Consider the following 26,317-nt stretch of genomic DNA (forward strand, 5'->3'; position numbering starts at 1 on the left):
AACTTGAAAAGTGGGTTTTCCCAGTTATCTTTTAGCAGTTGTTTTTTTTCCCCCATTAAACCCCATTAGCTCTTGTCATCTCTCTTTTTCAGCAGTGAAGAGAGCTGTGTTGCTCAGATGTATTTTGAAACTTCAGTTCTCATGACATCCCCCATTTCAAACCAATTTAATACCACCACAGCTCTTTCTCTGCAGCCTGAGAGGCTGGGATGAATGAGTTGTTGAGATGTAGGGACTTCGTTTGCCATGTAGTCACAGAGAAAGACTTGTTTTAGAAGATAGGCTCTTTCTCAGATTTGGTGTTGTCAGAGCAGATGCCTTCTCACTTGCCCGTCTAGTGAGTGTCTGCTAGTTCCCAGTCGAAAGAACAGCATGCTCTGAACATGCAGCATGGTTTGGCTGGTCTGTTTATTCCAAATAAAGAGATATTTGGGTTTGTGGGATGTTCCTCGTCATGGTCTATGTGCTTACAGCTGGAGCTAGCCTGAGCTTCTCTCCACCCAAGCAGAAAGTATCAAAGAATGTGTCGGAGCTTAAGTAAGTTTGAAGTTTTCTCGTGCTGCAAAATGAAAGGTCTGATTTTATTAATCTCAGATTAATTGGAGAGAATTTGTCTACAGCAATATTATGACAACGGTGAAAGAGAAAGCAGAAGTCTCTAACTAGTGACACCGTGGAAGTCCTAAGAGCAACAGGAATCCATTGCAAAGCTGTTCTGATTTGGGGAAATGCTCCTCTGAATTCTTGCTTAAATCACTTTGCTTCAAGTTTTGGTTCTTGAAATGATGTTCAAAACATGAAATGTGGTTTGTGACAGCAATTTCTGATCCAGTGTTTAAGGAACTGATTTGAGATACAGAAAAGAGGAGGCAGGACTTGTTGGGATTCAAGGTGCTGGTCTGCAGCGCTGGCTTTTCACTACACAGAGTTACTCCTGTCTTCCACCACCATGTACTGATGCAGAAATCCCCATACCGAATCTGGAGGGCAGTCAAGCTTTGTGGCCGACGTGTGTGAGCAAGGTGCATCCCACCACATGGAAGATGGGTGTGCAGCCAGGATCCAGTGGGAAAGAAATGGTACATAGCAGAAGGAGGCTTGAGAAAGGGTAAAGCTATGATGCCAAAACGTGCTGAATATCCCTAGATTGTACACTGAAAAGAATCAGATCTTCCCCTTCCCCTCAGCTAGTCTGCGTGTTGTTGCGTCTTGCAGATGTATTGAAAAATCTGTGTTAGAGCTGTGAGCAATTAACACATTTCCTGAGGATGCATGGAGAGAAGCTGAACTTGCATGTGATCTAGCGTCGTTCTGCCTTAATAGATCTTGGCTATGCCTACGATTTAAAATTGTTTTACTGACACACAACCATATTTAAACTCTGCTGGTGGTCTGATTCTGTGGAGAGGGTTCAAGCACTGCAGGTTTCTTGCCCTCCTGTATTCAAATAAGTTGCTGGGATACTTCCCATTGAAACGGACTTGGACTTTGATTCAAATTCAGACTGGCGGTTTTCACCTTGAATAATGTGCTTTGCCTTCTCTTTAAGGGGATACCTTCAGAAAAAAAAAACAGAAGTAATGAGTTGAGTTGAATGGGAAACAGTTTTCTTTCATACAAAGTATTTTAACATACTTGGAGCAAGAATGTTTTTGTAAGTTCAATAGCCACTGCATTTTTTGTTGAAGAAAGATGAGACACAAATGAAAAATAACCCTCATTGCAGCCAAAACACATGCTGGGGAGAGCATGGGAGAACTACATTTAATGAACAGATTTGTTGCTCTTGCTGCGTTCCTGGAGCATGAAAAGCACATCCAATTCCTGTACTGCTCAGTGGAGACTGGGTGCACGCAGCAAGGAAAAGGACCAGGTTAACATCTTCACGAGGAGGGAAACAGCAGGTAATGGGGATTCTCAGAGAAGAGGAGAGGGTGGAGATGAAAAGCAATGGAGCAGTCTGGTTTCTGATCTGGAGAACATTTTGACATAGTGTGGCATGGATGAGGAATAAAGGCTGTGGGCTTTTTCGAGGTAGACTGCTAGCCTTCAGAGATTTGAGATTTGCTATGAGATTTCAGATTGATTTGAGATTAAAATTGTGTGATCTGAACATATCAATGACATTTCTCTGTAATCAGAGCTCCTGATACTCTCTTGGATGCTGTGCGTATGCTAAGACCTCATTCAGAACACTTGAACGCAGATTTTAATACTGTGCTGGATCGGGGCCACTGTGTTAAATACAAATGTTAATGATTTTTCAGGCTCATACTTAAAATTCAGTGGTTGAAGTTTGCAAACTGATTGTGCAGATTGCCAAATTAGGTCCAATTACTCAAATTTAGATGAGCTTTGCATAAAACATACAAATGTCTTCAATGCAGTATTCTGCTTAGGTCTGTGATTTTGTTTCACTAGACTTATATTTGCATGAGTCTATTAAAAGGAGTTTCATCTTTCTTTTTCCTTAGCTTCACTTTGAAAAAGTGGTATTTAAGTTGGGGGAAAATAGTAAAGAACAGGCTTGTAATTTTAAAATGAAGCTATAAGAAGTCATGCAGCACCGTTGTGGTTCATTCTCTCAGAGAGTGAACTTGAGAGCTCATTACTGAGCCCAAAGTTCAAACTGACCACTCTGTCTAACGTTTCTAGTATATCGGTCAATTAAATGTGACCTGCTGGATGGTTACCAAGTTTCTGTCGTCCAGTTGTTGATTGATGAGGGAGAAAAACTTTTCTGCTTCATCAGGACTGTTCTTGGTTTGTATTCTAATGAGTATTTATTTTTCTTATTAAAAATAATAACTTGGATAAGGAAGCACTGCTCCTCTTCTGTTTGTTAATCCCTTTGAAAAGAAGCAAGACATGTCTCAGCCTGAACAAATGAGAAAATCTCCAGACAGACTAAAGGCTTTAATGAGGTGGTTACCTCTCTCCAAAGCCACCTGACCCTTTCACAAAGGAGATGGTCTTGCATCTCCTGGAGCATAGAGACGTGCCTTCTTGTCTTTATTAACGACTTTGCTTATTGCTGTGTAAGGTTTCCAAGTGTCAAGATAATATTTATGTTTATTTAGAAGTACCATTTAGTGCTCCAGTAGGTTATGGTTTGGTATTTGGAAATGAAAATCTAGTTTATGGTCCAGATGTGGAAACACATTTACTTTGCATGCAAAATCACTTTTAAAAAGGAGCTCTAATATAGCTATACACACATGCTATATGTGTGTCTGCATTAGCATCAGAATGAGTTATCCATGCTGTGAGCCAGTACACTTTTAAATAGCAGTTTAAACAATAATCTCCAACAGTCTCAAAAAAGCCCTAATGTTTCCATACATTGGTAATAAGTTGCTTAAAAAATGTATTACGGTATCTTAACAGCAGCTTTGTAGTCAAGACTGCAGACCCGCAAGTTCTGACCTTCTGCCTTCCCCAGCTTTCTCCACAGTGTGGTTTTCAACTTGAAATTCCTTGTGCTTGGTGGGGAGGGATTGTTCCACCTCTCCCAGTCCCCCAACATCTCAGGGCGACTGAGTAAAGTAAACAAGGCGTTTACTTTCATTCTCCTGTTTTGGCAAGATACGGTGATTTTGCTTTTACAAAAGCGTTGTAGCTCTCAGACACTAAGAGTCCATCAGAAACAATTTAGTATAGGGAAAAATATTAGTGCTTCACTGCCTGCCATGGCAGTCACTCAGATCTTTTTAGAATTGTAAATTTGTTCACATTTTGTAAAAATTTGTGTGACAGCCCTCTAACCTTGGTAAACCCTGTAAACCTTAGTTACTGCTTGGGTGTGTTAGCTTAAATACCTTTCTGTAGTCCCTTGGCTTGCAAAAAATAGCCATGAAAATAGAAACCAGTCTCTGGAGAGTCCGGAGTGTCCTATTTCCCCACTACTTCCCAGAGCAGCACTCTGAAAAATCTTTGTGTGCTGGATCTGCCTTTGTTAGTGCAGCACCTTTAGATGTAGGTGCTTGTGGGCCATGCACTTCTCTTGGTTGGGACTGGAAACAGTAGCTCCATTATTTCTGGAACTATTCCTGGTGAATGCTAACATTTCAGCCATTTCCTCTGAGTGCCGTGGTGGTGTCAGCGTGAGTTTTAGCATGCGGAGATGTGAGTTTGTGCCGAATGAGGTTGTATTTTGTTTCTACCTTGTCACAACCCAACCAGGCAGGAAGCTTTGGGCAGAAAAGCCCAGCACAATTGATTATCAGTTGCTTTCTCCATGAAAGCTGTTGCTTATTAATTTCATTTGTTTCTTTACTGTATTTCAGAAGAAAAGGTATAGAAAACGCAGACCTCTAAGTGATAATTGTTTTACATTTTGGTGCTAACCTCAGTGACTGAGCAGTGAAGCAGAGAATTGTAAATAAAGGCTGCGGTTATCCGTGAACTGCAGTGTTTTATGAATGTTTCAGCATTTTCACTCAGTCTGATATTTCCAGCAAGGCACCTCATCTAAAAAAAAAAAATCATGGAATGGTTTAGGTTGAAAGGAACCTTAAAGATCATCCTGCTTCATCCCCCAGCCATGGACAGGGACACCTCCTACTGCCTCAGGTTTCCAAAAGCCTTCTCCAGGCTGGCCTTGAACACCTCCAGGGGTGGTACAACTTCTCTGGACAATCTCTAATGACATTGCTAGTTTTCACCCACCTCCCAGAAATGTGGTGAGGCTCCACAGGACAAGCAGTGTGCGTTGCTGCCAGCAGCCCTGTGCCGTGGCACAGCCCAGCTTCGTTCCCACTTTGTGACCAAGCGGAGTCCTGCTCCCCTGGTGCTCAGTAGTGATGATACATTTGTGCTCAGCAGGAGCTGAGGTGTTTGACACCTCTGAAAAATGAGGCTCATATCAAATAGCCTGTTCAAGCACTTTATAAAAATGAACTCTTTAGTCATTGCCGTAGAAAACAAGACGGCAGACTGAGGCAGAGGAGGGAAAGCCAAGCAGACAGGCAGCTGCAAAACACTGGAGCCTTCCCATGTCTGGACTGAGCTTGTTCTGCCAGGATAATGCCCTGCTCAAGAAGCAGGGAAGGCAGCAAAGGTAAGCGCGCCGCTGGCTGCTAGCAGAAACCAAAGGAAACAGTCACTAAAAAGAACATTTCAACTGGAGTACTCTAATCAGAGGTGCTCTGAGGTTTCCCTCTGCCTTTGGACGTCAGAAGGGATTGCCATATGCAGCTAGGCTGGCCAAAATTGATATAAAATAGAGGGCAGTGTGCCTTGCAAACCATGTTTTGTGGTGCATTGAGATATAGGGGGAGGTATGGTCCAGAAAGGATGACATCTTCTGGGTGTTACCTCCCAGTAGAGACAGTAGGGACTCTCTGCAGAGACAGGTTTGCTGTATATGTCACTCGGAACTTCCATTGTGGTATTTTCTGCTATTTTTCCATGAGAAGGGTCGATTTAAACTTCTGTGAGTAAATTAACAGAGGAATCTGGCTCTTGTGACTTCCACATTGAGATTTACCAAGTATAATCTAAATTTATATTATCAAGAATTGAAATACTTCCTGATCTTCCTATTTAAATGAGGTTCATCAGGGCCATCCGTTTAAGCAAAGCTAATGCTACTACCCTCCGTATTTCCAGAGATGGAGAGATGGTCCATTAGTGTTGTGTACTTGAATACAGTAGAGGGTGGCCTAATTCAGTCCAACTTACAGGACAAAATAATGTGAATGCTCATAGGTTTGTTGAGAAATGAGTTAAATGCTTACATAAAACCTCATTCTCTGAAGCTCTTATAGTGTGGCTTAATGGACAAAGCATAGGAATTAAGGTATGGAGGTAGTGGTTGCATATATGTGCTTATGACCTCCTTTTGTAACCTTGGGAAGCTTTTCCTTTTCTGTAAAATAGGGAGAACAATACATCCTGTGCTCTAGTAAAGTGCCTTTAAGTGTACTGATGAAGTGCTATATACAACCAGCCCAGGATAAGAGCCTTTATCTGCCGCGTCAGTTATTCCTATGCTAAGGCTGGCTGCTGGAGGAATAAATAGAACCTGTTCCTCTCTATTAGGTGACTGCCCGAGTTCACGTCTGTTCTATATTTAAGTGTGCAGTTATATGTTTTAAGACATACTTCTTTACAAGTTTTGTTATTAAACACATGTGCCTTCATAGTGTCATCGGGACCATGAAGTTTAAGTGCTGGATGCAGAAAAGGGAGAACAAGGAAACCTTTTAACCTGTAGATTATTAGAAATCCATTTCAGATGATCCCTGTGGAAATGTTACCGATAGTTTTGTTTCTGAAGGCAGACAATAACTAGTCATGATTTTCTCCAGAAAGGAAATAATATGAACTGTGCAAAACCTAAGGAAGGGGAAGTGGCTGATTTATTGTGAAAATTTATAGCTTTCTGATATTGCTTGTTTTTTTTATGTTAATCTCATTGTATGGAGCGTGTGTTGGTAATTATTGAGAAACATGGAACACCAAGTAGTTTTTGTAGTCCATAAATTATTATCTAGTGAGTGTATGTTATAGGTTTGATCAATAGCAGCTCTAGTTTCTTCTAAAACTTGTCCAGGGTTTTAGCCACTGTAATATTTCAAGTTACGAGATAGAATAGAGTTCAGAATGCAGTCGTGTCCTATACAAGATTGTTTCAAGGAGGGATTCCTTTTAACCTCAAGTAGAGAGGACAGGAGGAAGCAAAAAGTGAAAGAAGACATCGCCTATGTATAGTGGAAATTCTCTCATTTGAATTCTGAGCGTAGGTTTCTTCAGTTATAATAAAGATACAGTGGCAACGCTGCTGCTGTTTGCTGCTATTGCAGAAACTGGAATGCTACATAAGACCTCCCATGCTGGGAATGATCAAAAGTCCCCCCCAGGTTTCTGGCTCATCCTTTGGTCTTAAAACGCCTTTTGAAGAGAACATATGTGGAAGAAGTAAGAGCAGAGGACAAAGTGCCAAGGTTTCTGCCACGGTGCCTGACTGCCAGTGAATTTCAGGAGCAGCTGGGTGCAGTGGGAGCTGAGCACCTTTGGGCATCCTTTGAGATGGCTTCCAAAGCCCTGTTCTGCTTTGCTGCAGGTTTGTCATAAAATCCTTTTATTTTCCTCCTGGTCTTCGTGAATAGTGAATTATGCATGATCCATAGGCTGTATCTCCATGTAGACTCCAGATTAGAAAGAAGCAGTCATTCTGCTCCTAAATAGCTATTTTACTGGGGCTTCTGCTGCAGTCTTCTCTGGGGGAGCACTGCAGCATGTACCAGTCTGAAATCTATGCCTGCAACTTTTCTTTATTAACAGAAATTAACACATTAAAAAGGGACTTTAAAGGTGTATTATGTAGATTAAGCCTAGGCTTCAGAGGAAGAGTGTTTTTTCTGTGTAAAATGTACTTTTGTAGAGTAAAATATGTGTTTGTCTGTTAATTGTATAGCAAGTATGTGGTTGTGATAACGGAGATAAATTTATTCTAGATATTTGAACTCATCATCTCAGCTGGACTTTGAACTTGACATCTGCTTAAAAAGAAGAAAAATCTGTTTCTGGCAAAAGCAAATTCTTCTTTCCTGTTCTCTGCCCACAAATTAATCTTTTACATGACATTTTTAATATCACGCAGATAGCTGGGAAATCCTCCTCCTTCCTTACAAAATTCAATTTGCCAGAGTTGAGGGCAGGATGGAGTGGGTTTATCCTACACCAAGGACAGCTTGTCTAGATGCAGAGATGCAGGGGTTTAGAAAAGGCTTCCTAGAGAGCTTGAGAAACAAGCAACAACATTACTGAAACACGGAAATTTTTACCTACCCTATGAGAGACCCACCTAGACCTGAGAAAGAACCATGGAATCAGAATTGAAAGCTGTGGCTCTCATTTTCTCAGTATTTTATTCTTTCTTGTTGAGTTTCTGCATCAATGCAAAGATGTTTCCATGCAGTGCATGTATTTTTATTAAACCAGAATCTTTCTAATTTTTCTGTGCATCACTGTAGAGGATGGAAAATCTGCAGAGGTCTTCAGAGGCCGGAACTGGGAGTGACCACTGTGTCTGCAGATGGGCTGTAGTGAACAAGGGTTGTAACAGCTGATGAATCCTATTCATGTTGGCATTAATATAGCTTAAACTTAAAGCTAAAGAAGACAGCTTGGCACACTGGACAGCAGATTTAAAGCTGTCTCACTGCTTATTATTCTTGGTATAGTGTAGAGTAGCCTGGGAAAGGCAATCTACACTGTAGGCACTCAGCATGGAATCAATATTCAAGATTACCAATGACATATGACAACCTGATGTAAAAATGAAGAGACTTTGGGAAACAACTTGTTGGGCAGTAGTGGATGGTCCTGGCACCATTACAAGCCAGTCGCTCTCAGGAAGTTCTTTTGACTTTAGAGTGTCTTCGAGAAAGAAGACTGGGAAAGGAATATGTAGTACTGATAGCTTCTCACCATGAATGCCTATCGGCGTTATTGTAAGCAGAAGAGAATAGCGCGTAGGAGGATGGAGGAAACACTGCTAAGGGCAAGTGGATGGGATAAGTTGTTAGTGGATACTCCCTAACATGAAATAGCGATATTTAAGAGAGAAAGGCATATATTGACTTAGTAAGGTCTTGTATTAAATAGTGTTTAATGGTCCCTCTGCTTTGGGAAGAGGAGTTAACAGATTCCACTTTGATTTTCTCACCACTGCTTGGACTCCCAGTAAGCTGGCCGTGACTGTCTATAATCTCAGAAGAAGCAGAAGGAAAGGTAGAAAGAGATTTTGTGCCATTGCTCTATTTTTTCATTCCTTCTGCCTGAGGAAGATAGGAATTCTTCTACCTTTCACCTTTGGCAATCTTCCACGTTGTTTTTGATTGCAAAGCAACGCGATGCTTTTTCCTCAGCTGGAATTGCTGGCACATAGTTATTTTGTGCAACAGAGGCAATAAACTGCTGTATTAATCACTTTGCACAAGATAATAAACAATAGCAGAACTGTTGCTTTTACCTTTTGGGTTTCTACTAAACACCCAACTTCCCAAAAACCTTAGAAGTGGGATCCTGAAACTAGATCCAAGTCTGTATCTTCCCTGTTATCCTCTGCCTAACCTTACGCCATTTGGGATGCCAAAACTAAATTCCAGCGTAATTCCTAAAAGGTGGTTTTATTTGGAAGCAAGGTTGTAGACAAACTTTGTCTCTCACGTACATAGTAAAGTCTCGTTTAGGTGCGAGGAAAGGAACAGTCACTTTGCTATGCTTGCATCTCGAGCCATATGGCTTTCATGAAATGTTGCTAGATGCAAGGTGCCTTTCATTTCCAGCAAGATTAAAAGGAAAACCAAGCTAGGATTACCCATTTGGGATGGTTAGAGATGGGATGTGAGAAACCCTTCAAAATTCCCCTTCTCAACGTTGCTTATTTTGCCAACAGTACAAAGCACTTTGCACACCACAGCAGATAAAGGGAAAACAGTTTTTCAAAGTCATGGGTTTTGATCTTTTGAGGTTGACACTACTTTACTTTCCCTTGTAAACACCAATCTGGGAAAGCACTGCACGAACAATGATTGCAGAGACCTCACGTGAAGGTTGTAGGCTGGTGAGTTCCCCAGTGTGCCAGAGGAAGACATTGCACTCTTCTCTCTGCTGGGGGATGGGAGACCAGCGCAAAAAGTTTGTCAAGATGATGTTATAGTTAGAAGCAAACAGTCAGGTGAGCTGCAGAACGTGAGCATTTGAATGCCTTTAGCCCAGTGAGACAGCAAAGTGAAATGAGTTTTCCTCTTCTGCCTCACCATGGTTCAGTTGAGTAGTTGGTCTAAAGGGACTCTGCGGGGAGGTGCTGCAGCACAGCTAGGCTGTGTGGTCAGTGCTAAATGGTGGCACCTGGATCCAAGCACTTTACAGTCCCAGAAAAACTCACGTTTTGTTGTTCATTTTAATTTTTGAAAGCCTTTCAGTGTAAATGCTTGCTGGAATTTAAATACACTTAAGACAAAACAAATGCCAGAACAGAGCAATTTTTCAGGTTAACAGCCTTTGTGATGTTGGTGGCAATATTTCTGTACAGGGTTCTCTTGCAAGCTACGCACAACGTAAGAGTGCTCAAAAAGCACAGACTTACAACATTTACAGTAGAGAAGGCCTTAACTTTACCTTCTGGAACAAGGTACCCATCAACTGAACAGCTGTTCTGCTCTGCAGAGGACATTGCCAAGGTTGTCAGTGTCTATAGACTTGAATATCTTCCTGATGATCTATTGTGAAGGATTTAATTTCTAGGTGAAGGAAGTGGGAGTGAATAAATTACTTTATCCCTTGTCAGATCTCTCCATTGTGAAGTGCAGTCATCGTACTCCCAGTTTGGGATTGGCTTGCCTATTTTTTTCATCACAAAATTAAAATACTATGATGATTAAAAGTTGCTCAGGAGCAATAGCAATCTCATATTTTTAACAAAAAAAAAAAAAAGGCCAACCCTTTAAGTTTTAATGTGCATCATGAAAACACTAAATATAGTATGATATGTTCAAAAACAAGGTCACTTCAATATTTCAGTATTTCAAGGTGGTTCTGCTGTCTGGTTGTGCTACCACAATTTCCCAGCTGGGGCCATTAATAGTACCATGAGGGAGAGAAAATGCCAAAGCTGCATGGAAAACTGTGAAATTCTTCAAGAATTGTCTGCCAGAGTAGAGTGGGCTTTGGGGAGATTTGCTTATAAGAAGACCCTGCGTGATACTTGTCTCAATGAATTGGGCAGCCAGAATTGTAACAGGATCAAGAAGTGATCCTGAGCTGATTCTCGAGTACTTTGAGTGTTTTTTCACTGTCAAAATTGACTTTTTTTTTTAAGTGTGAAAGAATAATTTCCATTTTCATGAATATCACTCAATATGTATGAGTTGCAAGCAGGTTGTTGGCTTGATGGCATCAGGGAACAAGAATTGTGTGTGCTTATCTGATTTTTTGTTTAAAAAACAATGGTGGAGAGATTCAAAATCCAGAATTCATAAGAGGCTTCTTAATAACACCAATGCAACCCAGAGGAGAACTTTTCCATTCCAAATTATATGTGCTAGGATTTATTTAAAATAAAACTTGACCTACATTAGCAGTCACACCTAAAATAGCACACCTTGCAGGTGATTTCCATGTTTTATTTTCTAGCGGATTACTGTGCTGATGGCAGAATACCTTCTTTAATAATGCAACAAAAACGTAAGCAAGTAACAGTAACTCAGCTGTCAAGACACAGCCAGAGGCTCGTGGTTGTTTCCGTTGATGGAAGAAACCTTGAGATTAGAAGAGATGGTGGAAAGTGTTGCTTCTATCTTAGGTGAAGAACATACTTGTAGTATATGATGAAAATGCGACTGAGGAGAGAACCGCCACATGGAGAGGGCACTGATGAGCGAGATGTGGGGGAGTGTACCAGTAAACCTGAAGAAACTGTCCAGTTTTGAAGGAGTGTGCACAGATATAGGAGAAGAGGGAGAGGAGAGTGGATGGATAATCCCAGGGATAGGATGAAGAAGCTGGGTGAAGTACAGAGGGGCTTACGGTGATAAAAGCAGCTAGGAGGGGTTGACACCAAAATTCAGGGCCACAGATGAAGCCAGGCTGGTAACACTGGGTTGATGATGCTTGGTTGGTTATGCTCCTTACATAGGTAGCATTCACCTCACCTGCTAATACGCAGACACCTGTATCTGAGCTAATGTTCTAGAAGACCTTTAAGGCTAGTGAAGAGAAATTGATGGGGTGTGGCTCAGCTCATCATAAGGTGGCTGTTGGCTTAAGTGGTGATGTGGATGAGTCTGTTTTGTCGTTGAGAATCTGAAGGACTAGCTCAGTTTGAGAAGTCTGCCTTGTCAGCCTCGAAAGCTAGGTGAGATAGATGCCACCTCCAGGACGTGACCCAAGCCACGCTGCAGCTAATGACAGGGGTTTTTGGTGGACATGAAGGGACAGCAGAATTCACACTAATAAGCAGCAGTACAAGAGGTATTTAAATAACAGAGCAGCAGTGGAAGAGGTTTCTAGCAGATAAGACTGAGGTGCTCCTTGCATGACTGGCTGCTCTGAAAATACGGTCTGTTTGGGTAGGTACGCACTGAGTGCTAATAAGATGGCTTGTGTTGCATTATTTCATGAGGTGATGTCAAAGGCTACAGAATATCTTGTTAGTAGCTGTGGGAGGACTATGATATATTCTGATTTTGTTTTCCCTTCTCCCAAAGGAAAAGGGTAATTTAGTACTTTTCTCGTGGGAGCCAAGAGCTGGAATAAACTCCAGGGTCATGAAATCCAGTGACCCTGTTCCTTCAGGCAAACAGATAATATCATCCCTTTTGTAAATTGATCAAATATTTGATCTTGCGGAAACCCAGCAAACTACAGGTTATGCTGACAAAAATAAAACAAGCTTTTGTAGCAGAGAAAGAAGCATTGCTCTGTGCCTTTACTCAGCTCTTTTGTTTGTTGTTTCATGCGCTGCGGTGTCAGTACTCAGGGCTTTACTGAAGCTGTAAATATAGGCTTTAAGAGCAGATTTGAGTTTTAGTATTTGAACATCTTTGTGCTGCTCATGGTAATTCTCACCTATCTCCTCTGGCTTTGAAACAGCAGTCATGTTTATATGTGGCTTTAAGATAATTGATGAAAGAGACGATTTGCATGAAGAACAAAGTGGTGCTGAAACTTTGGCTGAGACCTATCTACACCTTTCTGGTGCTTGGGGAAATAAAACATGAAAAAGGGGTTTTGTTGGGTTTTTCTTCCGCTTGCCTTTGTTCCTCCTGGTGGAGATTGCCTGGAAAACCAACTGCTCTGTTCCCAAGCAGACTTTTGAAAAGCAATCTGTTGATCAAAAGTATAAACTCTATCAGATTAAGTGAAACAAAATCCCAGAGTTGATGTTCCCAGTTACTAGAAATCACCTTTCCTTATTACCCTGGAGAGAAGTGGCTGGCTGGGGTCAGGGTATGTCCTTGCAGGAAGGCTGGAGTGCAGGTCCTTGGCAGCTCCTGCAGAGTGGCTTGTAGTAATAAAGCTTAAACATAGACCTAAATAGAGAAAATAGGTGTAAAGATCCATTGAAGGTTTAGGACTGATCACATGGGTTTTTCTGTGTGGTGTTTTTTTTTTTATTTTTAACTGTAAAAAAACTGAGCAGTTGCTCACAATGTAATGAAGATAAAAGCTCATTAAATACCCACTAGGAAATTTAGTCAAGTCCTCTATTGGTTTTATTTCTTTGAGGTCAGTTGCTGTAAATAACTTGTGCAGACAATTGCGTGTCTCTTCCAAAGACAGTAGCCCTTGGACTGAGAAGGCACCAAACTTTCCCAACACTAATGTTTGACAGAGGGCTGGAGCCGAGAGCTGATGCTGATGTGTTGTGAAGCGCTGCTGTGTGTTCTGGAGAGGTGAGGATGCTCCTCGGGTGCTACGGAGCACCGATCCACAGCAGCTGCTGTGAGGGGTGGAGGCAGAGGTGCAGGCAGCCGCTGCGCTTTCCCATCTCGCCTTCCCATCCCCACCGCCTCCAACAGCTTGACCGCAGCGGGGCTGGCATCAGCGTGCGTCTTCCAGGCAGAAGCCCTCCCAAGCGTCAGGTCTGCGTTGGCCACTCCCTGCTTGTGAAGGTTTTGCTCGCTTCGCGCTTCCTTCTTTGCTTCTGCTGCATCAGTGCATTTGGGGTGATGTGGGGCTGCCATCTCCTCCTGCTGCTGTTTGGCCCCACTGCCAGCAGCCGCTTGTCGACAGAAGCCGATGATTGATGTCAAGGCTGGGAGCAAACAGCTGCTGATTTGATTACTACTGTTTCATCTCCTAACCTTTTGGAGCATTATGGGAATATTTATTCACCTACTCACACTTAATGGCATTTGGTGCAGTACTTCCCCCGGAACAATGAAAGAGTGGTGTTGTACAGAGATAGTTTAGAAATTCCCATTCTTGTTCTTTGTATTTAGTTACAGAGATGGAGAGAGAAGCGAAGAAGATCTTTACTGTATGAGGGAATGGAAAATTTGGCGATTTGACTGGGAGCAGTTAGAGACATAGATGTGCAATATGTTAATAAAGTAATTGTGCTATGTTGCTATAAAGAGGATGGCTTCATTATAAAATTCTTGTTTTAATACTGTCATTATAGCAGATGTATAGCATATGAACTAATTTACATGCAGATAAGGAGGCTCTGACAGCTTGGTAGCATAATTACTGCATAGCATACAGCTCACTAGTGCTGGGAGCTGAAGCTGTTACTGGAGGGGTGCTCCTGGGACTAATTATGTTGCCTTTGTTAAATTTAAAACAGGGTATAGCCAGGAACGAGACCCCTCTCCTCTGCTCCCTAGTGTTGTGTACAGTAAGTTATAGAAGCCCTGAACTGCTGCAGCCATTTTAAGCCATGCAAGTGCCTGGATCTCGGCAGCTCCCACCGTAGTGGAGTAATAGGCTTTTATTCAACTGGGGAGCCTGTATCAGCTTGCAAACAAAATGTTCTCAAACTGATATTTCTGTATATTAAAACTCTAGTTAGGTCTTTCTGATAAGACGACAAAACTGTAGCTGCAGTAACTTTGGTTTTGTTACTGTCTGAGGAGAGTGGATGCGTAATGTGTGACCTTAGACTAGTGGATGGACTCTCTTCCTTCTCCCTGGTGCGCCTATTGCTTTGCTTCTCTATATCTGTGTCTTAGTGGTTTGTCTCCGCTTAATTTCAGGCATATTTCTGCTTCCCCTTTTTTATTTTTCTTTGCTTTGACTGTGTCTGCAGTTTTTAAAGACCTTATTATTGAAGTTCCAGTATGAATTTCAAAATGTTTAATTCATCACCAGGCCGTTATAAAGTGAAGGCATTTTATTTTCCCAGGGAAATCAAGACAGTGCCACAGGAGATTATTTTTCCCCATTACATTTCCCCCCCGCTGCTGTCAGATTAGCTTGTAGAGAAGGGAAGAATTGCGAATGTACAGTTGACTTTGATTACGTAAGCTGGAAATTGGCAAACAGTATGGATTTATTTCAATTCCACTAACTTTAAAAAAGAAATACATACTAAATTGGAAGTGCCTCGGGGCATCAGACAAATGGGAAGCCAACCAGAAAGCGTGGATTTCCTCCCTACCCTCTCCTGCGGTGCAGTAGGTGATGCTGGGAGCTGCGGAGGTTGCAGGTTGTGCCAGGGCGAGCAGGGTGGCTTTGGCTCGAAGAGTGGGAAGGAGACAGGGATTAGTTTGTACCCAGGGAGTAAAGCTGCGGTGGGCTTCCTGCAGTCAGGAAGGGAAGAGACTGTGCTGCTGGGGCGCTCCCGTTTCTAGCATCTGGCTGGGAGCAGCCAAGGGGAACTCCCCTCTCCCTGCCCATCTGGTGACACAGCGCCTGGACCGGAGGGTGATGCTCAAACAGTTGCTGGGACAGTTTGCTTTGCCCAGCTCCTCGCGGGTTTTATCCCAGACTGGGCAGGGCTGGGGGGCCCTACTCCACGCACCCCCAGCCTCACCGTGCTCCCCTCACGCATCCTCTTGGGATTGGGCTTGGCGTGGAGATACGCTCCTCGAAAGCAGGCTGTTGACAGCGAGGGACCACTGAGCACCTCTACCCCATTTTATGGGTAAGGATGTTATGCTCCACTGTCTCAATACATTCACTCCTTTAGGGGAAATGTTGCAAAGCCCTTCCATCTGTTTCCATAATACCTCCTGCTAGACACATACAAATTCACACCTTTTTTCTTCGATGCTAAATATTTGCCCATCTATTTTGTTTTGCAGAATTCAAGTTCATCCTTGCGTGATCTGCTTGCATTTTGTTAATCTGGGAATATTAAGAGCCTGCTGGCATTAGTGCTAATTTAGAGTTTATGCTGTAGAGTGAATATAGTAACGAATTTTTGGAATGGTTTGTTAATCTTATCAACATTCATTATGCATTTATTAATAGTAATTAGAGCCAATCACAGTGTCACATTTGGAACTTTTTGTATCAATCAAACAAGTGTTTTTTTGAGAAAATTATCATTTTATGGGAAATTTAGTATGTAAATATTTAAAAAGTGAGATCTGGTGAGATGAGGGGTACAAGAAAACACAGAACATAATTAACAGTTTTTGCCAAGAGTCTTGTCTCTTCCTTCCCTTCCTCCTCCTCCCCCAAAGCAAAGGAAAAAGAGAGGCAAGGTGAGAAAGACCTTATCCCTATTTAAACAAAAAATTACTCATTGTAACAGTTTTATTTGGCTTTTTTCCGTATAATGTCAGAAATTTCAAGGCAGTTTTTGCAGGTTATACAGGCAGTTTTAATCTAGTACCGCATGTGTGTTGTGATATTTTTCTATGCACCTCCATGTTTGGTGATGAATTTACAATATTTTAAAAGTTCTGATTGTTAAGAGGTTGGCAAGGAGCACAGATCTTTTGAAAATCAGTGCTCTGTACTCTTACAATGTCCTTTTAGCATAAGCCCTGAATGACTCCTTTAAGTCTCTTGCAGTCACATGAACAAAAAATGTAAAAGCATCTCTGAGGATTCATGATTGGACTTGGTTGTTGTTTCGCTACCAACTCTGCTCCTCCGTTTATGCTCTTCAGACCTGCTGTTGCCTCTTAGGAAACAGGATTATCCAACACTTCTCAGTTTTCCAGCCCAATCAGAGATTCCTCCTGACTCAGCAGCGCTTATTATCTCCAACTATACATAATTACGGTAGACAGGTTGCACCACTGTAACTGAGTAAAGTCAGCATTTCTGTTAGAGCCGCATAGTTTAAGTATCCTGAGATGTGGATATAAAAATTCCCTTTAGCTCTGTAGTCTTTCCAGTGGTGAGACATAAACTGTGTACAATCACCCTTTAGGCAGTTAGAGGAACCCAGAACAAAAAATGACTCTTTGGGACTGCAGTTGAATAAATGCATTGTTTAATTCGGGCTTTGCTCCCCATCAGACTGGAGAGTGTGCAACAGTCTGCGGATTTTAGGCATAAGGCAATACATATTTCTTTCCTGGTTATAAAACTTGTTACAGGGGTCGATGCCGGTTTTGCAGAAGTATTAAGCATCTGACGTTAGTGATTGGCTGTGGAAAGATCAATAGTGCACAAAGGCAGAAGGGTTTGTTGGTTGGTGCAACAAAGGGGGGGAAAAAATAGATATGGGTTCCAGTTTGAAAAATGGAACAAGTACACCAAAATGTTGGGAATGTTTACTAAGGGTGAGGAATGGCTCCTGTGGAGCTGTTCTACTCCAGGAAACGTTTGAGTATACACATTTAAAAATCTAATAATGCAGTTGTATAAAAACTTTTATGTATAATCAGTTATGAAAATGGTGCTTGACGTGTGAATCTGTATTACAAAGGTCAGCTTTTCAGTTGTTTTTCTTCAAGATTTCAGTGGCATTTTTAACCCTTTTCCTCACTGCAAAGCCTGCCCCCTTCCTCCTGCTATCCCTAGCCCTGTTTGCAACACCATGCATTCCGGGCAGGAGGCTGGCATTGACCTAAGTCCCTGGGGTCTCTGCAGTGGGAACCAGCCTGATGTTCTTTAAAATGTTCCACATTGTCTTTCCCAAATAGGAGAAGACAGCGATAGCCTCTGTTTAAAAACTTGATAGTTGTGCCTCATGCTCTGCTGGTTATCGTTGTGATGCCAGCAAAGTGACCAGTGATGGTTGCAATGCTCTGCTGAGCTTTGACATGCTTCTAATTATAGCAGACAGTGGTGTAAACTCCAGAGGTGATAATGAAGCCTGGATCCATGTGTCAGCAGAGCTTTGAAGCATTCCTGTAATGCATTCCTGTTCTGCATCACTGTTCCTTATTTGTATGCTTGTGGGGACATAGACTGGTGCAATCATGTCTTGCTTATTGTCACTGAACTGTGAGGTGAAACACTCAGAGTAGTGAAGGTTTGTCATTTTGTCAAGGTAATTGAGTATTAACTGTTTGTGTTCCCTTTGGGAAATGCATGAGGACAGAGGCAAGGGCAACAGGCTGCTTGTACAAGACCTTCATAAAAACGTGTTGCCTAGAATGTGGTGAGAGGTCTTCACTGCTTTGATGTCCTGCGACAAACTCCCTCTACTTCTGATCTTTGTGTGTAGGAAATGACACCTGTAAAACAGCCTTATTTGTATTGCACAAATTCAGCATCCAGGGTGAGAAGATGTGCAAAATAAGGGAGGGATTGCATTGAATTGAAGATGAGCTAGAAACTTGTCCTGAGAAGCTCTTGGTGAGTGATGAAGCCTGTTTTTTTTCCCAGGAGTGATGAGCGTAACCCTGGCGTTCTCTTATGCTTTCGTAACTGAGGTATGAACCCATCATGCAGACCTTGACACATTTTGCTCTTTAATGTGAGCATGTGAACCAAGCTAACTCTTGGAGAAGGAGATAACATCAACTTGGACTTTCCTTCAGGTTCTCTAAGGAGAGCAAAAATAACCTTCCAGGATTTAATCACTTAGAACACCTTTGTGTCTGCATGACCTGACAAGTTTAAGTAGACGTGCTTCTTAACGCAGATAAATCTGTAGAGTCCATGTGACAGATTTGTTCTTCCATTTGCTTTGACAAGAGGTGTGTCTTCAAGCAGAGCATGAGAGTGTAGAAACTGGCATCATCTATTGCCACTGCTACTTTAGTGGGAGAAGTAGGTATAAGTGGCCCTTATGGTCCAGCGTTTCTTCAATCTGGGTGGAAGGGTTGTGCGTCCCTGGAGTTCTCATCCCTCACTGGTGAGATGGTCGGGACCTTATCCCAAAGTCGAAGTTATGCATCTGAAAGGTGGAATCACTTGCCTGTTATGGATGTGTTAGACAATGTGTGGGCCAAGGGTACTTTTCTACCACAATAGCTATAACAAGATGCAGGAGAAACTTATGGATGTTGTCCAGTGCCCTTTATGTTGGAGTAGAAGGGGATGAGGAAAGGAGGATCATAGAATAGTCTGGGTTGGAAGGGACCTTAAAGATCATCTAATTCCAACCCCCCTACCATGTGCAGGGACACCTCCCACTAGATCAGAGAAATCTTAACTTAGTAGAGGTTTAACGACTAACATGCTCCAAAAATTTCAGTGTGTGTGTTGGGAGCAGATCTGGTATAACTCAGTTACACAAAAAGCAGGAATTTTTCCTTTCTGATCTCACCTGTTCCTGTCCAAGACAGGGATAGAAACACTGTGTTTGTGAGGGAGGGGGAGAATTCCTTGAACTGAAAATAATTCAATATAATAAACCTTTCTAGTATAGTCTCCTGAAGTGCTAAGCCAGGAAACTGCAGCCCTGCACAAAGCTGAAAGCGGAAGAAGAAAGTCATTTTGGTTCATCCGTCTCTCTCCTTGTCACTCTAAACGTGTTCTTTCTGTCATCTATCAGCAGCTTTGATCTGCCTGGACCGTGATCATCATACGCAGCTGTTTCCAAAGTTATACAGAATAATATTTAAAATTAGTTGATATATTTTAAATCCAAATGCAACTACTGAGAGCTGCCAGGCTGTGCTGCCTGAAGGGATGTTGAGAGGATGAGCCAACAGTGGGAGGTGGTGATGTGCAAGCAGACCGAGGGCAAAGGGCACTTGGAGGTGAGAAGGGGGTGGGAACTGGCTGGGCATCATGCTTATCTATGTGGAAAGTCAACATCTCACAAACTTTTAAACCTTTAATCTGCTTTGTGAATTTATGTAAGCCTGCATGTGGCTCTGTCTACATGGTTAAGTGTTAATCACAGGTGTGTAAAGGTCCTTGACTGGATTTGAAGTTGAGTGTTGCTCATAATCCAGTTGCACAATCTCTTGCCCTTGGCAAGCGGCAGCACCTGCCCTAACAAATCCATAAAAATACTTGGCTGCTGAGCTCTGTCCTCAAGTGACTGCAGTGTAGATGTGCGCTTCGTAAAAACTCATTTAAAAAAAGGCACCCTCTAAACAGATGAATGAATTGCCTTGGTTTAGCTATAAAAAAAAAATCCTATTCTAACAGTACACTTTACTACAGCTCTGACATAATTTAGAACAACTCTGCCCTCCTGAAATTTCTGCTACATGATTATTGTGATTTGCAGACTTAAGAGGAGACCTTGAAAGAGGTCATTTAGTCCATTCCTGTACCTCAAGGCAGGAGTGACTGCACCTAGGCATCATCCCTGAAAGGAGCCATGGGGAGAGTAGGTTTTCTGCCCTTAATAGTTTCAGAGAGACTGGCCATTAGAGCCAATTGTTAGTGCCAGCAGGGATTCTCCACTGACGTACCTGTGGTGCCTTTGGTGGTCCACCTAATTAGTTCAAAATTTCCAGTTTTCATGGTGGAGAGTGGGGAAGGTGTTGCCCTGAAAGTTAGAAAATCAGAATGGCTGTATAACTTGAACATCACAGAACTATTTTTAAGATTATCTTTTTTTCTTTTTTTTGAGTCTGTCTTGATTTTTAGGTAGGGGAGGAATGAGCTGGTTTTTAAAGTTATGCTGGACGCTTGGACTGCTGATGCAACTGATATGCCTGTGACAGCCCTTAGAAGAAGCACTTGAGCTTTCATTGATGTCTTCTCATGGCTGCATGTGTAATTCCTAGTGGTGCTAATGGGAATTGCTTGCGTACACCAAGTAGGGAATAGACCAGGAGATCACTTATTGTCCTTGAGAGATGCTGTATCTAGATCTGTTGCATGCAAGAGTCGCAATCAGCACTGTTTGCTGTGAACCATTTCTGCTGAGTGACGCTGATGCCTGTGCCATGGAAAATATCCACTCAGGCTGGCAGTAGCAAAAGACTCACATTAATCAAAGAAGCTTTTTCGAAGTTAGACTTTTTAAAAGTGTAAGTTCACCCATGTACATTTATCTTGCAGAAAAATCCTGAATCCAAGCTCCCTTGATCGATGGTTGCATTAATTATGCACAAAAAGTTCAATTCTGCCAGCCTTGTTCACTTTGAATGCTGTTTTACCCTGGGAGGAATTGACTTGCATTATGCAGGCTGGACAAATTCACCTTCAGACTGAACTTCTGTAAAAGTCTCCAGGGAAGGTCAAGTTTCTGTTATTTTCAATAATAAATGAGATTCCCATTGAGTAAAATGATCCAGGAAATCAGCTTCAGCTCTGTGAATAATGGGTGTGTGGCCTAATAGAGGGCTGTGAAGAACAGGTAGAGTTGGAAGAGAGATGAATCTCTCAGGGCTGCAGGTCCTCCGATTCTAACCGGGAAGAGCTGACTCCAAGGAAACACAAGCATTAATGACTTTCTGTGTGTTTTGAAGAATGTCTCAGAGATGTGATTTTCAAATATACTTGTTTACAATCTTGACCTATCTCAAGTGAAGTTCTTGTAGGTGAAAGAAAGCTACAACAATAAGGGGAGAGGATGGTGTTTGTGTAATAGACAAAATACATGTTTTCTCACAATTCATGGTAGTGCCTTCCTCTCACCATGTTTTTCTACCCAATGGGTGTTTGGAAGCGTTAATAATAGCATTTTCCCCTTCAACTCTGGAAGTAGCCTAATTTGGCTTAACAGTCCAAGAGAAAAATAATAAAATAATGTGATTCATTCATCTAGAAAGTGTAAAGCATAACTTAAACAAATAGCATTAGTGGTAGGAAAAATGCTATAGCAAATGTTTCAGTCTTCAAATTTTCTGTTGAGGTGTGAAGTGACCTGAAAGGAGTGAGTGGCAGTTCCTTGAAAGGATGTGTCTTTCCTTGTAATAGTGTTTTATTGGCTCTTTCCAGTTGTTAACCTCAGAATTGCTAAAAATATATGGGATAATGGATAATTGCTATGCAGGGCTGTCATTTACTTTACTACACAGTCACTGTGGGAAAATGCTTTGGCTTCTTTGGCTCTTTTGTATTGCCGTGAGGGAGAATTTTACCCATGTGTTTTGCTCCGGAACTCATCTGTTGTTTTTCAATGTATGCACATAAACAGCTCTCGCAGCTACGCCTAAATATTGAGTCAGCAGTTCCCTCTGATGAAGCCATCACTAAGGACTGTCACGTTTATCTCAGCAGATCAGCATCACAGAGCATGTAATGCTATTAGCCCCAAAACGTTGTCTGCTAACCAGAATCATGGGACACAAGTGACCTTCTGCTCTTTTGCTTCCTAATTGGGCCGCCGGCTTGGCTGCTCTGTGCCTTCGTAACCCGTCTGAAAAATGGATGCAGTTTCATCTTCCCACCTTGCTGAAGGCATTTTGAATATACTGACAAATGGGATCTGCTCGGGGTTTTTTTTTTTTGATAGATGATGGAGGATTAGGGTGTTCATTTTGTTTTAAATATTTAAAATGCCTGTGATTACATTACATCACATCCATTGGGCTTTAGTCACCCTCGTCCTGCAGTTGCAGAGGTCGCAGGGATTCCTGTCGGATTCCCTTCTGCCTTTCTGCAATGCTTTCGCGGTGGGGCGAAGAGAACTCTTTCCTTAAAAAGATGGTTCCAGCGTTCACAAAATAATACATCCCTGTGCTCTTGAATGTTTGAGCTCTGTTGCTATATTTCATCTATTACTTCATCTCCGTTTACACCTGTATGTTGTTGTACTGGTAATTTAGACTCCTAACAGGTTAACGAATGGCTAGTCTGGCAGTCAAGGCTCTGATTCACCATGTCTCATGGATTTACTTGAAATCGTGTAAGTTGTCACTAGCCTTGCTGACTGCCATGCTGCTCTGCCACTGGTTGTCACCTTTGTGAGTGCAGGTGTGAAGAGAAGGTGTGTTGCTCTTCACAGCCAGGCACGTCAGCGTGGGTCTGAGGTGAAGTCTGGGACGGGAGACCACTGGTTCCTGCCAGCCTCCTTGCCTCCTCCAGCGTGATGGGCAGCAGGGACTGCATATCTCCTTAACTCAACAGTGCCCGAGTCAGAACCCCAGCTAAGAACAAAACATAGCTTTTCTTTTTTTTATTTTTCCCCACAAAGCATGTGTTGCCTCTTAAGCTGCTGTCATGCAAAAACTTGAGCACACGCTTCACATGGAGCATGGAAATGGGTCTGGGAGCAATCGGGATACCTGTGTGCTTTGAACTAAGGATGTGTTCTGCAGGAAATGCCGTTCCCAGTTCTGTACCAGCACGTCTGGCGAAGGAGTGTGACCCGTGTCAGTTATCTGAGGGACTGGACACAGCTGGCGAAAGGATAAATGCTTCACACTTTGAAAATAATTGCTGGAGTTTAAATCCAAACTTTATTTTTTTTTTTAGTAAGGTCTTATCTCCTGTATGACATCCTTTTCCTGAAAAAAAGCATTCTGTCTCTCTGATGATCACTTGACTGTCCTCTGAGTGAAACAACACAGAGGTATTTTTGAGAGACTCTCACCTCAGCCTTTTTCACAAGCCAAGATCTGATTGTGTGTTCTCAGGCATTCATTTTCCAGGCGTTTACTGCTGTAGTGGCACAAGAAAGCAGATTTCTGGGGAAACTGTCTTCTCAGCATCCCAAATCACAACGTCCTCCACCAACCGTGTCTAAGCCGAGGAGGTAATTGTGGGTTTGAGGATTAGTTACTTATCCTTGATGTGATGCCGACACAGGTACAAGCGAAAACCTGGTGGTGTTTTTGTTTGTTAGGAATTGGAGGCAAGACAAGGAACAGCTCATTTTGTTTGGGTTGCCAGGCAGTTGCATGAGGATAATTTTGGTGTGCTATTTATTTATGTTGGATTCAAACCAGTAACGGTGGGGACGTGGAGATGCTCTGGAATTACTCACTGCAGTGAAAGCAGGAGCTGCAGGTGCTATGGCTCCATGTGGCTTCTCATGTTGTCTGTTGGCTGGTCAGTACCAGAAGGGTGTTGGTAAACCAGCAAATGAGTTTAAAATGGCATTTGAAATCGAGATGCTCATAGGAAATGATTTGCAGGATGCTAATAAAATGCTGGAGTGTGTAATGTGATAGAATAATCGTTTTGTGTGAATGTAGAGCTGTAAATGTCTACAGAGGGATATTTACCAGAGAGACGGTATAAGCAGAAGTCATCAGGTGAAATGAAGCAAAGACCATTTAAGCCAAACACTTTGTCATTGTCCCCATTTTAAGCACTGGAGTATTTTATAGGGGGATGGGTTGGCTTCGGAAAGGCAGAGTAGAACACCCTGTGAGTATATATCCTGTGAAATTCGTAGGTGCTGACAGCACTGGGGGCCAAGGTTTTTATTATTTGTGTAGATCTGAGAAAGCAACAAAACAAATGGAGGAGCCTGTGTACATTATCAATAGTATGACAGTTAACTTCGGACTGCAAAGATGCAGTTACGCGCTACCTAACCAGCAGGCTTTTACTGTACCAGGGAATGTTTTAATTAAAAGTGAGGAAAATATGTTGTAACTTGCGTTTTCCTTAGTGTTTTATCGCACTTACAAAACTATAAGGATTAATAAATGCTTTCAGTGTTAGAGCTGGGGGTGTGGAATTTATAGCAAGGGAAGTGTGGATAATAAAATATTCTAATAGTTTTTATTTCAGTGAGGTAGGAAAAAATTTTAAAATGAATGTATTTGTTTTCTTTTATATTTTAACACTTCCACTTATCAACGGGGATGAATCAGAAACTCAAACTCCAATCAATTTCCTAATGTTTGGCATTTTTTCATCTTCCTGAGTGTTTGCCTAATCACAACATTACAGAAAGTGAACCAGGAGAATGTTTTCAACCAGCTAAAGCATTAGCAGTCCTGAAGAACTAAAGCGCGCTGTGCGTACAGAGCTACTGAAACAAATAGAGAAATTGGTAGCAGTTTAGAACAGGTAAAATTAAGGAATGGGGTCTGTAGGGAATAGGGCCTAAATGTGCATATTGCTGCTATGCTATTGCTGTCTGTTCTAGTCCTTCCCTTGAGTTTTACAGTAAGTGCATCCATATGGCGACATAACTGCGTGTTTCTATAATCTGCATACTTATTGCTATAGCTGATACATTTGCATTTATTAGTCGCTATTGAATATGAAGCTGGAAAACTACTAAGCGAAGGTGAAGGAGGATTTGTTAGGGAACAAAGCCCATCTGAACTAAGGGTTGGCGAGTGGGCAGAGTCAAATATTGAAGAGCCTCAGGAGACTTGTGGCTTTCTAAGACTGCGATGAGGTTATCGCAGTTGGAAGTCCATTAGGTTTATAGCATTTTGCGGCTCTGGGCTAGGGGAGAAAGTATACCATGGAGACAGTAATCTCCCGTACATTGTTTAGGGGAAAAGACTAGTTTAAATAACTATATTAACGTCCTGTGGAAGTGTGATAAAATGGTGTTCTGGTTTTTTTCTTTTTAGAAAAGGGAAAAACCTCTTTCTTTGAGTTCTCTCTTCAGTAGACTGGATATGGTCACTAAAACAAACTTCAGGCAATACCTCAAAGATAAATGTGTTTGTTTTTCATGACTCTTTGCTTCTATGGTGGAATTTTACAGAGATTAGACTAATGAGCTGATCTAGTTTTAGGCACATGCTGTTAGGTGAGGTATTTTATTAAGACTTTTAACTGCAAATTAAAGGTCTGCTAGAAGAGCAATTAAAGTCAATAGAAAGAGTTTTATATCACACCCAGCCAGGGATGACCCACATTGTGTGGTACTTATCTCGGCAGCACAAACAGCCTTAGAAGACAAACAGCAAGGGAGGCAAGTAATCTTTGTTGAAGCAGCTGAGCTATTGGATGTAAAATAATCTCTTATTTATTACTGTGGCTTTAAAGTGCAGAATATCTTTTCATGGATATATGTGCACATATGTATGCAGATGTCAAAAGCAAACATTTCTTTTCAATAAAAACTGAATTAAAATATTGCAGGTGTTCAATCTGTGTTGGATGCTCCATTTTTTGTGAGCTGAATTACAATATCTCTTCATAGGACACATCTGAAGCCTTGAAGGAGAATAGAAAACAAAATACGTTGTTTTGGGGAGTTATGCATTTTTTTGGTATCCAAGTCCTAAAGAAGAGAGCTAAGTTTTTCATTCCAGTGGTGGTGGCAGTTTGTGTGGTAGTGTTGTGAGGAACAAACAGGCAGTCTAGCTCCTGGGAAGATCTACTGCTAATTTCAGTGAGAGACAGATACACTTCTGTACGGCTGTCAGTAGTTTCTCATGTGGGTTTTTTTAGTTTTCCTGTGGTTACAACAGTCACATACATTGCCCAAATAAGTTTTCATGACTTTTTTAAAAATCCAAGGTGAATCTCTCCATTTTATTCTTGTTCATATTTCTACTTCAAGACTCCACTGCATCTCTTCCCCCCAAACAGGGGAATTTCTCCAGTACTTCATGGTGAGTGAAAAGGATTGTGCAATGTTTACAAACCCTTAAGTTTTCCTGGAAAGCCAGTGAACTCA

General features: G+C 41.9%; 1 protein-coding gene across 27 annotated transcripts in view; it reads left to right on the forward strand.

Moving 5' to 3' along the window:
- Positions 1 to 26,317, forward strand: part of MAGI1 (membrane associated guanylate kinase, WW and PDZ domain containing 1) — a 352,470-nt gene that overhangs the window by 226,715 nt on the left and 99,438 nt on the right. Inside the window, exon 1 of one of the 27 annotated variants that reach the window (XM_054076264.1) lies at positions 15,567 to 15,601. The exons of the other annotated variants lie outside the window; for them this stretch is intronic. Within the exon in view, the coding sequence (XP_053932239.1) occupies positions 15,598 to 15,601 (4 nt within the window). The 5' untranslated portion in view covers positions 15,567 to 15,597. Of the gene's footprint in view, positions 1 to 15,566; positions 15,602 to 26,317 lie in introns of those variants that run through there. 27 annotated transcript variants of the gene reach the window in all.

The sequence above is a fragment of the Cuculus canorus genome, chromosome 11, assembly GCF_017976375.1.
Source record: "Cuculus canorus isolate bCucCan1 chromosome 11, bCucCan1.pri, whole genome shotgun sequence".
Lineage (NCBI taxonomy): Eukaryota > Metazoa > Chordata > Aves > Cuculiformes > Cuculidae > Cuculus > Cuculus canorus.